Genomic DNA, 16,154 nt, shown 5'->3' with positions numbered 1-16,154 from the left:
AGACAGCCCAGCCCGGCCCTTGCTCAGAAGAAGAGCCCTCTGTTCCCTCTCCCAGGGGCTTCCCGGGAGCTGGGACCCTTGCCTTTGCTCACTGTGGGATGCCCAGCGTCTGAGGCCCACATCCCTGTCTTGGCGAGACGGCCAAGTGGGAGAAGCAGTAGCGAGGCCCAGGGCTGCCGTCTCCAAGGAAGATTCACTCCTATATATGGTCACCGGCGTCCCATAGCTGAGCTAGTTGTGACCTCATGTGCTGACAATCTCGCCCAGTCTGGGGCCCCGCTTGGGGAGGGCCCTCACCCCAGAGCGTCCACTTGGGGACAGAGGGGCCAGGAGGAGGCAAGTCACTGGTGTGGAGGTAGGATACGGACAAGGTGTCCCAGGTGCGGGAGAGCAGACTTGGGGCGGCCCCAGGTCCCCCCACCCAGCTTGGCCTCCCACATCTGCGAAAACGTCCAGCTTCTCACCGAGGCTCTGTATAAACAAGGAAACCCAGGAGCCTCTCTTGCTTTTAAAAGTCCTTTTAATACAGCATGAAAAGGCTATATTTCTCTAGGCAGGCCGTATACAGATTCTCCAGGAATAAGGCACACGACGGAATGCCATCCCGAGGGCGGCCCTCGGGAGAGGTCGGGAGCCTTCTCCACGCACCCTCCGAGCTGGCCCACGGGTTCTGTTTGTCTTTTTAGCTGAACACACAGTATTAACAGATAAAAACACGGACAGGGTCACCACACTGGAGTGCAGGAGGTCAAACGGTGAGGTTGGCAACAGAGAGCGATGAACTCCTGCAGGCCGAACGCCTCCCAAACTTCAGGGTTAGTTGTTGCACTGGGCTACGATGTAGTGATGCTGGATTAAATATTCATTTAGAGGAGATTCAAGTCCATTAGATGCCGGAGGGCAGGTGTAAGGGCTCTGGGTGACAAATCCAAGTTCAAAGAGCATGGGGCCCCGAGGCATGGCTCAGACGGCAAAGCTCCAAAGCGGGCAGCGTGTAGAAGTCCGCCTCCTGCTGTCTCTTCCCTCCTTGGGCCCTTCTGACCACCGGGAGCCCTGGACCAGGCTGAGGAGGCCATCTTTGGAGCTGACCGACCATGGAGGGGCTAGTCCCACGCGCCCTCCTCCCCGGCTCTCTCCCGCCCCCCACAAGATTAATAACCAAAATAACAAGATAATAATAAGAAGGTGCGAGAGAATGGATTATAATGCTGTGTTATCCTCAGCTGAAGAGGCTCAAAGGGCTCACCATTCCCTTTTTCACTAAGTATCTAATAATAGCTTCCCTTAAAAAAGGCAATACTTTCCAAAATACACATACGTATAAATACAGGACAGGAACATATTAATAAGTCTAAGCACTTGAATAATATGCCGGCTACTTAATACTGATATTTTCATCCAAGGGAAACAACAGAGAATAACAATAATATGGCTTAAAGGATTGCAAAGATTTTTTTTCCTCATCAGAATTATGTACCAACTTCATATAATATTCTATGTAGACAATATTTCCTTCTTCATGTAATTCAGTTGCAGACTTTTTACAGACCAAAGCATAGTAAAAAATCAAACCAAAAAAAAACAAAACAAAAAAAAACAAAAGGAAAAAGTTCTCACCATAAATATTTTCTTGCAGCTCAAACAGAAGATTTGCAAAATGCTTCCAGAAATCTTCGTTTGATATTCTATTGCCCTCCTGAAAGCTCTGAAATTTTGAAAATGCCTCTCTTTCTGTGTATTTTTTTAATGTCAAAAATCAAGCAATTGTATTTTTCTTTTCTTTTTCTTTTTCTTTTTCTTTTTTTTTTAAAAAGGCCCTCAAATATATACAAACAAAAATCACTCTGAAGATTTTTCGGGAGAAGGTAACAAATTCAGTGTTGTGAGAAAAATTGGAAACCATGCAGAAATTTTAACATCCATGAATTTTCTTTTCAAAATACACACATAGTATTTTTCTTTAAAAAAAAAAAAAAAGGAATTCTGTGTCAAGTATAACTCAAAATAAATACAAATTCACACGTAGAACTATCGAATACTTCATATGGGGTAAACACCATGACCTCCCAACTAGATCGCTAGATCTACTAACTGCAAGCGATTGTCCCTTTTGAACGTACTAAAACCACACACTTTCTTGTCTCTCGGGCGCCCAGGCCCTCTGAGCACTTAATTCTCACAGCACGGGTCTGGATAGCAGTGGCTTTCGCTGACCACGGAGAGCTCCCAAATTCAGCCAGAACAGTGCAGGGAGGGGCAGTGCAGAAGGGCCTCTCAGGCAGGAGGGCCCAGCCCCGGCTTTGCACAGATGGCAGGGGCACTGGCTGCCAGCTGGACAAGACCACTGCAAAGGTCACTTTGGGGTGACATTCCTTCTCCTGTTGGCCTGTGGAAGGCCCTGACCTCCAGGAGGTCTGGAGCCTGAGTTCTTTCTAGGGTGTGGACTTCCCCCATGACTACAGCCCACGCGTGACCCAAGGCTGAGGTCCCCCTGTGGGGCCGGGTCCCTGGAATGCCTGGGGCCTGGTCCTCACAACAGAGACCAGCGCACGGCCCACTGCTGTGAACATTGTTGCAGGTTGTCGCAGGGTGCTAGGATGACTGACAGTAACAGCTTCTCCTCCAGGCCAGGGAGCCCCGGGCCAGAGTGGCTCCAGCTCACCTTGACAACATGGGGCGGGCAGGGAGCAGCTGGGGGGGATTCCTCAGTGGGCGGTGAGCGTGTTCACAGTCGGGGGCAGGCATCCTGCCCCTGCGGGCCAGAGGGAGGCAGCTGCAGGGCTCAGGCTGGATCAAAGACTCCCCTTCTTAAGTGCTCAGAGGGCAAGGCCCCCCCAAATCTACCCTGCAGCCCTCTGGCTGCAAATACTCTCACTCTGTCTCTTCAGCTCACTCCCTGGATCCCTAATTAACACTTTGCTGTAACTCCTCAGTTGTACAAAGCATTTTCATTTGAAAACAAGAGGCGACTGGACACGGGTTGGGTGTCCGTGGTAAACACTGAATTTCAGGCCCCTTTCGTGGTCTGATTTTTTTTTTTTTCCCACAGAGGCATAATGTTGGAGCAACATCAAGTGACCCAGCCCTGACAGCCGGTTCCCCTGGGAGAAAGGAAGGGTAATATGACAATAAAAACAGGGCTTCTCACTGGGGAGGGAGCAGAGAGGAGGGAGATCCCTCCCGCTAGCAAGGACAGCGCCACCCTGGCCAATGTGAGCGCCAAGAGGCCTCCCCGCCCCACGGGAGGTAGGAATCATCACCCCCACTTCGCAAACGAGAGGTTCTGTAGCTTGTCTTGGGGTCGCCTGTGTGAGGAGGAGGGGGACCCTTCTCCTTCACGTTTGCAGGGTGGGGGACAATAGGCAGGACTGGGGCTGCAGGGGGGTGACAGGGGAGGACCGGCATCCCTCTGCGTGATTTCTTAAGTGACCGATTGACGAGTGATAGTGCGGGAGACCGGACCCAGGGAAACTCTCCAAGTAAAGCTCTCTGCTCCAGGAGACGGCACCCAGCCAGGTCGCATCCCAGAACATCAGAAGAGAAACAGGCCTCTCGGCTCTCTGGTGTCTGTCACTTAACTAGTGGGGAAACGGAGGCCCAGCGGTGAGAATCCTACCCAAGGTTCTGTAGTGTGTCACAGGCAGGGCCAGCATCAAAACCTGCATCTTCGGGCTGCCAGGCCTATGTCCTCCCTGCAAGAGAGGCTTCCCTGCTGGGCCCTACAGCTTCCTTGGGGGCGGCCCCCCAGTGTGGGTGGGAAGGGAAAGAGAAGGGAAGGGACTGGGGACGACAAAATCCAAGCAAGCGGGAAAGGATGTGGTGGGGGAGGAGGGAGGCGTGCCTGACGTGTCCCAGCTCACACCTTGGGAACACTGTCCAACATTCAGTGCCTCCCTGTCCCTGACCTCTGGGTGTATGGTGGGTGGGGGGGTTGTGCAATGCCAGTGACGTCAGAGACTGTCAGGTTTGGGGCTCAAAGTGGCAGGGGGCAGAGATGCCCACTCCCCAGCAGCTGTTAGAACAGGTGTCAGCTCGCCATGAGTGCTGACTTAGAAAACAAGGGCTTTGCAAGAGTGGCTTTTCACATGGGACAGACTGGAAGGTTCTGGGGAGGAGAAGGCGGCCTGGCTGGCCTCGGGGAGATAGTCCCCTGCAGGCTTTGGGATTCACAGTAAATTTAGTGCACTTGTGGCCAAAACAAGGCTGCTCACCCCAAAGGGAGTCTCAGAGGAGAGTCTGCGGGAGATACCAAGGCCTCTGTGGGTCCTGTGCGCTGGCCTCTGCTCACCCCATCCCCCCGCCACAGACCCAGGCCACCTGGACAGAGTCCCGGAGATACAGCCTCCTTTGGGGACAGCTACGTCAGTAACACTTTGTTAACATACATGAGCCGAGGACCAAAGACCACCCTCCCCAGACCTGTAAGCCTGCGAGGATGCCCTCACGTGTGCACACGGGGACACGCAGGTGAGGCGGTGCCTTCTGGGCTGGCAGGAGGGCGGCGGTGGCGGGGGAGCCGTGGGCGCCAGGTCACTGCACTCGCCGGCAGTAGTAGCCGAGCACCTTGCACTTCTCACAGAGGTGCTGGGGGTGCTCCTTGCTCTGGTCGGACACGTCCAGGCCATCGGGCTTCTCCAGGGGTCTCTACAGAGAGGAAGGAGAAAGAGGGCCCAAGGGCGGGGAGGTCGGGGTAGAGAGGAAGACAGAAACACAAAAAGAGGCAGGGAGAGTGAGACAGATACAGAGAGAGGCACAGAGAAACAGACAGACAGACAGGCAGGAGGAGGGAGGCAGATACACAAGGTGGGCCCAGAGAGAGCGAGTGTGCCTGTAGTCACAGAGGTTGTTCCCAAAGCACCCAGGACCCTTCCCGCCTCTCGTCTGCTGCAGGCAACTTATGTCCCAGGAGGCACAGGCTGAGGCCTTGGGCTGGGGCTGGGGCTGTAGGAGGGCGTCTTGTACCCAGAGCCCAAGGTCCAGATCCCACTTTACCTTCCCCTGTCCTCTGAGCAGCCACTGCCTGAAGCCCACAGAGGGCAGGACAGATGGGCAGATATTATCCAGATGAGGAAACTGAGGCCCAGCACCAGGGAGCCCCGGGCCACATCTCCTGATTCCTGGCACCCACTGCTTCTTCCCAGACCACTTGTCACCCCCAAACTTGCTCCCACGGCCTCAAGACTCAAGGAGTGTAACCTGGACACAGTCACGGAGTTTCAGGCTTGGGGTACAGCCAGCTCTTAGCTCTGTGAGGTCAGCAGCCAGTGTTCTGATCGGTCCCTCAGCCCTGGGCCTGGCACGGTGCCTGCCCCATTTGTTGAGCAGCTAGGTGTTTTTTTAACAGAGAAACTGAGGCCCAGAGAAAGGAGGTGACTTGCCAGACCCACGATGCTATTCAGCCACGGTGTGGCTTCAGAGAGCCTCGGTTTCCACATCTGTAAAGTGGGCTGTTGCAGCAGCTCGTTTATAGGGAGGAGTCAGATGTCTAGATGTTTGTAAACTGAGCAGTGTTGGGCACACAAGCGCATTTCTGTTACACTGGAGGCTTCCCTGCTCCCTCTGTCCCTCCAATCCTGGCTCTCAAAAGCCAGTAAAGACTCATTTCTCTGGAAAATGTACGGAGGCTAGTAGGCACACCTCCTGAGGCAGACAGTTTCTTGGCTGGCAGCTGGAATGCCTGCCCAGAACCCCTCCCTGCAGCAGGGTCCCCTGCACGGACTGGGGGAAACTCAAAGGAAGCTGGTCAGGGCCAGCTGGGAGCCACATGCCGAGGACAGGGGGCAGGAACTGATGGTGCCAGTGGGCCTTGGTGCCAGTGACCAGGACCCAGGATGGTCCTGGAAGGAAGGTGAGCATGAGCTCTCCCCACTCCCCCCACCCCACCCCCCAGGAAAGGCTGAAAACTGCTCAAAAGTAGCACACTTGGCTTTTCTGCCCAAGTACACAGTACCTGGCCTGAAGCTGACACTCAGAGCAGGTGCGGAATGGACAAGTCAGAGTGTGCTGACTGTGGGTGGGCAGGGTTCTGATCCAGGGTCTTAAAGCCCATCCCTATGCTTCCAGGCCCAAAGCCACACTGGGGGGATCTCAAGAAAAGGGCAGGGGCCTTGGCCTCATCTCAAGAAGCTTTCAGATGACTGGCTTTCCTGGTCAGGGGAGAGGAGGAAAAGTTTGCCTTCATATCAGACCCAGGCTCAAACTATCTATGAGCTGTGTGACCTTGGACAAGCCACCTCACCCCTCTGATCCTCCACTTCTTCGTCTGTAAAAGGGAATGCTGATAACACTTTTCTCATGAGATTGTTACAATGCAAGGAAGATCACAAGTAGAAAGGGCATAGCATAGAAAAGTTATTAATGCTGTTTATTATTATTAATATTAGGAGGGGAAACCAGCTGGTAGAGGGTCACTAAAAGTTGAAGCCCTGATTCCAAGCTGGATGGCCTGGGAAGGTCACATCCCCTGCTCTCCAAACACCCTGATGGACACCTACGGAATCCTCCAGGCACCACCTACAAGCCTGGCGGTTGGGGAGCTCCCTGCTGGCTCAGCTCATTGCCTGCCCTACAAGAGATGCTTCCTGATCTTGGGCTGAACTCTGGGTCCCCAACCCCCATCCGTGGCATGGGCCACGCAGACTGTCTGCTCACCCCCAAAAGGTCCGATGTGGGCGGCTCTGAAGTCTTCCCTCTCCCAGACTAAACCCAGCCTGCTTTCCAGCTCCTCTCCCCAGCTCTTCATGCTGGCCCGGGCCCCTCCCCGAACCCGCCTTCCACCCTTGCTCCCCATGGTTTACACTTTGCAAAGCGCTGCCACATAATCATACCGCCTAACCTCACAGCCTTCCAGTGAGGGACATATTATTATCCTCATACATTACAGATGAGGAAACCAAGGCTCCAAGACATTAAGGGTCTTGCCAGTGACCTGCAGCTTGACCTGTCTGCCAAGGGCTGCTGGGCAAGAACTTTCTCCTCTAGAACCTTAACTTGCCCTTCTGTAACCTGGGCAGGAGGTTAATAACAGTTGCTGTACGTGTGACAGGGAGAGAAGTAAGTGAGATGACTGACTTAAGATACTTTCTAACCATAAAGAGCTCTGCAAGATTTCATAATTGCTGTGTGACCTCCTGACAGTCACTTAACCTCTCTGTGCCTCAACTGTTCTCTATACAGTGGGCTAATCAGAGTACCTACTTGATGCGTTTGCTGTGAAGAGTAAATAAATAAGTTAATAAATGCAAAGTTATTAGAACAGTGCCTGGCACATAAAGAGCAAAGTGTTTTGGTCAGTTTAATATCATGTATTATTACTATTATTATTATTATGTAGAGAGGGCAGGCTGGGAGCAGGGTGAATCAGCTGAGTCCCTGTGGAAATGCCCTTGCAGTATCCTGGCCATCCCCTTTTCTTGGCTGTGAGACCCTCTCAGTGCCCCTTCCCTCCACAGGTCCTGGCTGAGCCCTGCCCAGGCGCTGGGTGGAGGAACTGGGGAAGCTGTCAAGGCGCCTTCCCTCTGCGGAGGGAAAACATTCAGCAGCTGGGATTGATCACCCCAGGGCCATCCCCACCCCCTGCAGTGAGGCAAAGCCCATTCGTGTTTTCTTCTCATGGGGGGCAGGGCTGGCAGGGGGGAGCCACAGCTGGAGCCTGACGGGAAACAGATGTGGAGGGGAGGGAGGCGGGGGCGGTGGAGGGTTCTCAGGAGGGGGATGCTGTGCGGGTCAGAGCTCGGGGGCAGGAGAAATAAAGCAGCCCCTCTCCACTGTGGGGGGTGGGAGAGTTCAGGGGGACAGCAGACACTCCAAGCCCCTCCTCTTAGCTCTTCAAAGGCTCCTGACTGCTGGGGGGTCTGGCAGGGCCACCAGCCCCTCAGCCCTCTGCCCAGCTTGCCACTTCCCTGAGGGGGCAAGGCCCTGTGGGGGGCAGGGCAGGGGGAGACCTGGGTCCCAGACCCCCTTGACGCTGGCTGGCTGAGTCACCTTGCTCAAGTCCCATCTCCTCTCTGGGCCTCAGTCTCCCCATTGCACACAGTAGGTGCTCGACAAACAAGGGCTGAATGACTGGGAGAGGGAAGAGCAGAGCCACATGCTCTTGGAAGACTCTTCCACATTGGGCCTAGGAGACTCCAACCTGAGTGAGGAGGGGAGGTGACGGTCGGGGAGGCCGTGGTTGGACTGAGCTTTGCAGGATGGAGACGATGAAGCAGGTAAGGGCATTGCCGGCCTGGGGAATGATGGGTCCAGCCAGGAATGAGCCTGGCATCTGGAAGGGGTGCTAGGCAATACGGGGGGTTGGGTCCCAGTGGACTTGGGTGCATGGCCCGGGCCCTGCCTCTCTGCTGAGGTCACAGAGGTGTGAGAGTCATAAGGACTGAGCCTCCCAGACCCCATAGCACAGAACCAAGCACCGTCCGTCTGAGCCTCTGCAGGAACTGGCCCATTCCTGACTCCCCTCCCCAGCCAGCCACCCTGACCTGACCTCACTGCTCCCCACCTTCCCCCGAGGCTGATCATCTGCCCCTTCCAGACTCTGTGTTCTCCTCCAGCCCCAAACTTGATCGCTTTTCATGGATCCCAACTTCTCTACTGAACTTGGGTGAGTCATTTATTCCCGTTGCCTCAGTTTCCTCCTCTGTAAAATGGGGAGATGAGGGAGCTGACCTCCTGGGGTGGCTGAGAGGACAAAGGTGTAACACAGGAGCACACTGCTGTCCTAATTTTCCCAATTCCTGGCCTCTCCAGTGCAGACCCCCCCTGCAGTCCAGCCTCCTCTCTCCTGCACTGGGAGCCCAGCCGAGTTTTTTGCTTCACCCTACTCAGTACAGGAGGGCAGAGCTGGGACATAGACAGAGGCCTGCCTGGCCTCAGGGCAGGGCTCCAAACACAAGTGCAAATTCAGCCCGAGGCACCACCTCTATGTGGCTTCTCAGGACTGCACATTCTCTCCCTGTGAAGTGGGATGAACAGGACGCCCAGTCTGAGGGCCGAGCACACAGGAAGAGCGTGCGGGGGCTCAGCAAACAGCACCCGGAGGGTGATCACAGCTGTGACTGGGGCCAAGAGTTCTCTGAATGCCAGTTGCTAACCCTGTCTGATGGAATCCTGACCCTTGGGCTGGAGAGGAAGCTCCAGGAAGGCCTGGCATCCCCTGACCTTCTTATTCCTTCAGTGCCTGCACAGACCTGGCGAGCAGCCCTCAAAGAAGTTGTCTAGGGAAAGAAGGAACCTCTCTGCACAGCACAGGCCACACCCAAGGGCCCTGGGAGAGCACAGTTCAACCCAGGGGCGAATGTGCTGACGGTCAGACATCTGGGGAGGTGTATTTGGACTCGGGGTCCAGACCTGCTCAGGAATTGCCCAGAGACTTCAGCAACCAGGATGCGGTGTCTCCTTACGCTGCCCACCTTTGGCCCCATCCCCGGATGTGCTCCTAAAATACCAGGTGCATATCACGTGCCCTGTGCCCACTGGGTCATCAAGCCTAGCTTGGCACTCTGGGGCCTCGGTGTGTCCCTCAGTGCCATTAGGTGGTGGGTCAGGCCCCTCCACTAAGGGACCCCTCGTCACTCGGCTGTAGGGCCAGCTTCCCGTCTCTTTGCCTGCATGTGACAGCGTGGGTGATGGGAACCACGGAAACCCTTGGGGATGGGAGGATGGAGAGTCTACAAACAGAGGGAATGGAGACTTGCACAAGGGTCATAAAATCACAGAATGTTTCAACCCTGAGAGTCCTCTCGGACAGCTCCCAGATGCTCCAAAGACCAAATTCCATGCCATGGCGGCCAAGCTGGCCCCTCCCTCTGCACTCTGCTTCACCCCTCAGCTCCTCCAATGCTCTGTGCCCAGCCCTGTCCTCTCCACTTCACACATGCTGTTCCCTTACCAGAAGTGCAGCCTCCCCTCTCTGCCACTCCCACTCCACTGCCCCATCAGAGCTCAGCCTGACATCACTGCCCCAGGGGAGACTCCCCAACTCTCCTGCCTCCATTGCCTTGCAGGCTCCTCCGCTCCCTGTTCCTGCCATCCTTCTCGGTGACTCAGCTTACCCATCCCCACCCCTGGCTCCTCATTGCCCCGACTCCCTCACCAGCAGTGACCTCTCCCACTGCCCCCTCAGCCACACCATGGACTTGGTCTTCAGAAACCTGCTCTCTGTCCAGTTCTCGGCTCCCACACTCCACCCAGTCCTGGCCCCATCTCTCCATCAGGGCTGCTCTGGCTTCCCCTTCCCTGCCATCTAGCTGACACCCCCAGGCCATGCTTTTACAGCATCACACTTTTCCAAATATGCCCAAACATTTGACCTTCTTCCCTGTGAGACGCCCTCCCGGCGCATGTCTGGCCCCGAACCCCCGCGTGCCGCTGATTTCGAAGCTCCCTGGGCTGCAGATGCTGCTTGCCAGTCTGGTTACATTTCTTGGATAGACTCGCTTCCTCACTCGTCCTTCCCCAAGCCCACCACACCCCTCTTCACCCTTACTTTTAGCTGAAAACCTCATCTTCCATTTCACTGAGAAAACAGAAGCCTTGGAAGTGAAGTCCCCCTTCTCTGCACCATCAAACCCATGACCCTCCCCAGTCACCCCCCACCTCCCTCCCTCCCTCCCTGTACCAGCAGCCTTTTGCTTTCTTCTGGGTCAGTCTCATTTGCTTACAATATGCTCCAGGCTCTCCCATCTTCTTAACACCCATCTCGACCCCATCACCCCTACTCCAGCTGCTGTCCCACTTCTCTGCTTCTCTCTACAAGCAACGCCCAAGAGGGACAGTGAAGGTGTTCCCCCTGCCACCATGGCTCCATGGACACCACCCTAGTCAACAGATCCTCCGTGAGTCAACATCTCCACTCCACCTTACCCCCGACCTGCAGGACATTGGCTCCAGTGGTTCTCCAACCTTGGCTGCAGCTCAACAGGTCCTCTTGGTAAAAGTGAGTCACCCCCTCCAAAGTTGCAGGACGACGTCCTTATCGCCAAACCTCAGGGGCACTTCTCCTTGTCATCATACCTGACATCTCAATACCAGCCACTGCCCGTGCCCTGGAATGGCGCCCTCCCCCCTCCCTGCCCCCCTGCCCCTCCTCACTGGAAGCGTCTCCTCCATCTGACCTCTGAATGCTGGGATTCCACAGCACGTGGTGTGAGGAATCCCGTCTCCACTTTGTCCTCATTCTGCAGGAAATCTCCTCATTCCCTAAATATCTTCAGGCCAGTGGGACCCAGTCACATATGAACCACCTTGACGTCTCAGGTGAGCTTCAGAATAACAAACCCAACTGCCTGCTTGACATCCCGACCTGGATTTTTGGAAACATCTCAAACATAACATGTATCAGAGGTCTCTTGCTTTTATCTAGAACATCTATGTCTGGCCCCAACTGCCCTCAGGCTGCCCACCTCGGCAACAACCACCTCCACCCCCTCAGGAGCTCAAGCCACCGTGTGGCTGTTCTCCCGGGTTCCTGCCCTCCTCCCTCACCTTCCACATCCAATCCGGTGATGCTCTGGGTGGGACCCAGGTCCAGAGCCACTGCCTTAGGGACTAGGGCCATGGCTTTCCCAATGGTCTCCCCATGTCTCCCAGCCCCCTCCCCAGACCAGTCTCTACACACAACCAGAGTAATCATCTCAGAATGAAGCTGAAAGTCCTGTTGCTTAGGGTTTCCCCTTGTGAAGGCCCCAACACTCCTCTGGTGATCACCCCGTTTAGCTCCCCAGTTTCTCCCACTCTACTCCCCTGCTCCTTCACTGAGCTTTGGGCCTCATGCACCCCAAGTCCTACAGCCTCAGGGCATTTGCACCTGCTGCACCCTCTTCCCAGGATGGCCATCCCCGCTCTTTTGACAGGTCTAGCTTCTTTCCCTCCTTCAGGTCCCAGAGTAAATGCCGCCTCCTCTCTGCAGCCTGCGGCAAGTGGGTCCTCCCTGGGATGAGCCGCCTCGGCCACCCCCTGCAGGGCAGGCGGGCCCTCGGGAACCGGCCCCATGGCGCAGCACCTGGCCCACAGTGGCCACCCTGCACGCATGAGCCAACTGGGCGAATGAACAAACGAAACTTCCCGCTGCCCTCGCGTCCCCCTCTGTGTCACAGTCGCACCCCTAGGTTGTCACTTTCAAAATCCACTGGGGTCTGTGGTCTCATGGTCTCCATACAGTTGCCCCTTTATCCTCCTTCCCTTCCCAGGGAAATGGGCCCTCTCGTCCCCATTTCCAATGAGATGACAAAAGAAAGGGCTAAGGTGGACACATCTAGTCTCATCCCCTGTGAAGGAAGGAGCAAACCGAGGCTCCTGAAGGGAAGGCTGCCCTCGGCCCGCCCTTCAGAGACACCGCCCCGCCGCGCGCTCAGCGCTGCGCTCCCGGCTCACCTGCTTGTGCGGGTACACATTGATGTGGCACTTGATGCACTCCTGCCCCATGTTGGCCCAGGAGTTCCCGCTCATCCATTTTCTCTTGCACTTGGGACACTTGTACTCGCCGAAGCAGCGCTTTTTGCCCTGGTATGGGGTCAGACCCTCGCCTTTGGGGCGTGCCTAGAGGACAGAAAGCAAACACAAGGGACTGGGGCCCACCAGGCCAAAATGATGCCCCACAGGGTCCCCAGGGTCGCCCCCTTCAGCCTTCATACCCTGTGTCCTCGTGTGCAGACACCTTTGGTCCCCTGTACGGAGAACACCAGGGCCTCCCCCAGAGCACACAGGGAATCCCAAGGCTGGGAGACTCCCAAGGGGACAGAAGACAGATGAGGTGGTGGAGGGTGCACATCTTCTTAGATTTAAGGGAGCAAAGTACTCGATGGGTCTGGAATTACTCCTGTAACGCAGATGTCATGAAGGAGCAGCTGATGGTCATATGACCTGCACACAGGCGCTCTCAGGTGCAGCTTGCCTGCAGTGCAGGCAGAAAACAACCTTGCATGCAGTGGAAGTGTGTCTCCCCTCCCTCAACCCTGCTGCCCTGCCTGGCGGCAGTCTTAATTCCCTTTAGACCACCCCCAAAGATGGGCTCTCCATTTACAAATGTGTGTAACAGAGACCTGCATACATCCACCCTTTCTTTTCCCTCACTCATATGGAGACAGATTATATACTTGGTTCTACATCTTCCCTTTTTCACTTACTAATCTCAGAGATAAAGATATAGATAGATAGATGATAGATAATAGATGATAGATAGATAGACAGACAGATAGATGATAGATAGATAGACAGATAGGTGATAGATAGATATGGTCTTTTGCCCAGATGAGTACAATCAGAGCTACTGCATTGTGTTTAAGGGTTGCACAATATTCAAGTCCATGCAAGTTCCATAGTGTTTTCCCATCACTACTGCACAATGTCTAGATTATTTCTACTCTTGTATTGCAAGCAATGCTACAATGAATAACTCTGCATTTATACGTGTGCTTGTATATATATATAATTTTGCACGTGTGAGAGTACATTTGCTGAATAAATTCCTAGAAGTGAAATTGCTAGGTCAATGATATGTACCCTTTTCATTTTTAAAGACGATAATTGCCACTCCCCACCTCCCCCCACCACAGCTGCAGGTGTGCCAACTTAATGACCCATCTCCTCACCGAGTGTTCTCATTATTGCCAATCTAAGAGGCAGAAAGTCTCAGAGTAGCTTCGACTTACATGTCTTGTATTAGGAGCAAGAGGGAATTTTTGCATTTAGGAATCATTTGTGTTTCCTTTGTGAACTGTGAGTTTGTATCCTTTGTGATTTTTTTTTCCTGCTGAGTTTGGCATTTTTCTTGTTGATTTGTAACTGCACTTTATGTATTAAAGAAGCTAGTTCTCTCCTACATGTCTTTTCTTTAAAGCTTTATTGAGATATGATTCACATACTCTACATTTCCCCTGTGCAAGGTGTACAGTTCAGTGGGTTTTAGCATATTCATAGTTATACAGCCACCACTACATCCAATTTTAGAAAATTTTCTGTTACTTCCCCAAAGAAACCTTGTATTCATTAACAGTCACTCGCCATCCCCCAGCCACCTCCTCACCCCATCCAGATCCAGGCAACCACTAATCTACTTTCCATCTCTGTAGATTTTTATATTGTAGACATTTCATGTAAGTAGATCATATAATTGTCCTCTTGCGTCTGGCTTCTTTCACTTAGTGTAATGTTTTTAAGGTCCATCCACGTTGCAGTGTGCATCAGGACTTCATTCCTTTTTGGTGCCAAATAATACTCCATTGTACGGTCATGCCATACTTTATTTACTCATTCATCAGAGACATTTGGGTTGGTAATTTGGGGCTACTATGAATAATGCTGCTATGAACATTCATGTATAAGCTGCCTAGTATTTTATATAGTTGAATTCATTGCCCCATTTTTTTGAAAATGAGACATTTCACATAGAAACATGACCACATTGGTCCAGAATTCTTGCTGGCGACTATCAGCTGAGGTTAAGGAGTGGCTGCGCCATCAGACCGACTGAAGGTACCCTCCACACCATCTGTGTCTCGACCAGCCGCGCCCTGCATTTATGTCACCTCCTTGGCACTCACAGCCTTTGCGGTTAAGGCAGGCCCTACACTCTGACTGTCAAAGTGTGGTTCCCGGACTGGCATCACGGCATTGCCTGGGAGCTTGTTAGAAATGCAGAATCTCAGGGCCCACCTTAGAGCTACTGAATCAGAATCTGCATTTTAACAGGAGCCCCAGGGAATGCATACGTCATTCAGTTTAAGAAGCAGTGGGCTATGAGATGGTCTGTTTGCACAGTCATGTGTCCCTGGGTATTTGCCCATTTCTGAAGTGGTGCAGGAAGGTTAAGAGTGACCTACCATAAGAGACTGTTCTGAGAATTAAACGAGATAATACAAGTAAAGCACTTAGAACAATGCCTGGAACATAAAAGTAAAACAGGAGTGTTAGTTATTTCTATTTACTAATACAGAACAATAGCGGTATGTAGAATCATCATGTCTTCCTTCAATAACCATCTTTCTTGCCCAGGCGCCGTTACCACCACTTGGTGGCAGCCTGCTAGAATTACAGGCAAAACCCTAAAAAGGGACATACGTGCTGAATGTGTAAATCTAAACTTAGAAAGCGACAACAACACTGCCCTGATCTTTTGGGCCCGATGCCTAATGGCTTTTGGATCCTGACTGGCCTTCCTGGCAGCCGTGATGTCCCAGGGAGAGAGTCAGCCCGAGCTCCGAGTCAAGGCTGGCCGTCAGCACTGGTCAGGTCTACGAGAGAGGCTGGTGATGCCAAGGGGCACACTCAGCATGCAGTCAGGGCCGGGGTCCGGTCAGTTTGCAGTAGAGAGGCCACCTGGTGACTCCGAACGCACTCTGAGTTGTGTCAAGTTAGTGGGTGTGCAGTGAGCCCTCCAGCTGTTTCCGGTGGCACGTTGTCTACCTGATGCTGGGAACCTACAACTTCCACAGCCTCCCTTCTCCAGTAATCCTGAAAAAAAGTGCTAGATAAACTCATTCTTCTGGTCCCTGTTTTTAAAGGGGGACGAGGGAGAGGCATGGGGTGCCTCACTGATGAAAGGATCTGAGACTCCTTGATTGAAGTGGGAATGTGGGGGCCATGCCCAGCCAGGCCCACTCCGGGATCTGGTTCTGCAGGCCTCTTGGTTCAGACACCGATGGAACCTGGCACCTGGCTTCATGCAGCTGGGACGAGGGGCAGGGGTCAGGGCATCAGAGGGAGGGCTCAAAGCATCCCAGGGGCACTCAGCCAAGAGAAGGGTGAAGATTGGGGCAGGACTGATGATTCGGTTCCCAAAGGGTCTCTGCTTCAGAAATGAGCAGGAAGGAAAGCCACACAGATTTAAAAAAAAAAAAAAAAAGAGTGTGTGCCCCAAACGGAGAAGCAGGTAGATGAGAGAAGAGCAAGGAGGTGAGCTGGGAAGCACCCTCACACTGTGGAATTAGAAAACTCGCCATTCTAGAGCTTTCCATCGGGGACTGTGAGCTGCTGGGCAGGGTCCAGAGACAGGCGCTCCAGCCTCCTCCAGGACCAAACATCTTTAGTACACCGTTTGCACACTGAAGTCAGGCCAGGCACTGCGAGGGCCCAGACACCCCACCACACGAGACACGGCTCAGATCCTGGACTTCAGGACCAGATGCCTGGGATCGCATTCCGCCTCTGCCTGTGACTAT

General features: G+C 53.6%; 1 protein-coding gene across 1 annotated transcript in view; it reads right to left on the bottom strand.

The window, feature by feature from the left end:
* Positions 1–502: 502 nt before the first annotated feature.
* ZCCHC24 (zinc finger CCHC-type containing 24) overlaps positions 503–16,154 on the bottom strand; it is a 58,901-nt gene continuing 43,249 nt past the window's right edge. The window contains exons 3-4 of the mRNA XM_010984106.3: positions 12,370–12,534; positions 503–4,644 (exon numbers count right to left, since the gene is read on the bottom strand). Coding sequence (XP_010982408.1) covers positions 4,531–4,644; positions 12,370–12,534 — 279 coding nt within the window. The 3' untranslated portion in view covers positions 503–4,530. The remainder of the gene's footprint in view (positions 4,645–12,369; positions 12,535–16,154) is intronic.

Source organism: Camelus dromedarius, chromosome 8 (assembly GCF_036321535.1).
Source record: "Camelus dromedarius isolate mCamDro1 chromosome 8, mCamDro1.pat, whole genome shotgun sequence".
NCBI lineage: Eukaryota > Metazoa > Chordata > Mammalia > Artiodactyla > Camelidae > Camelus > Camelus dromedarius.
This window is presented reverse-complemented; position numbering and strand designations above follow the sequence as displayed.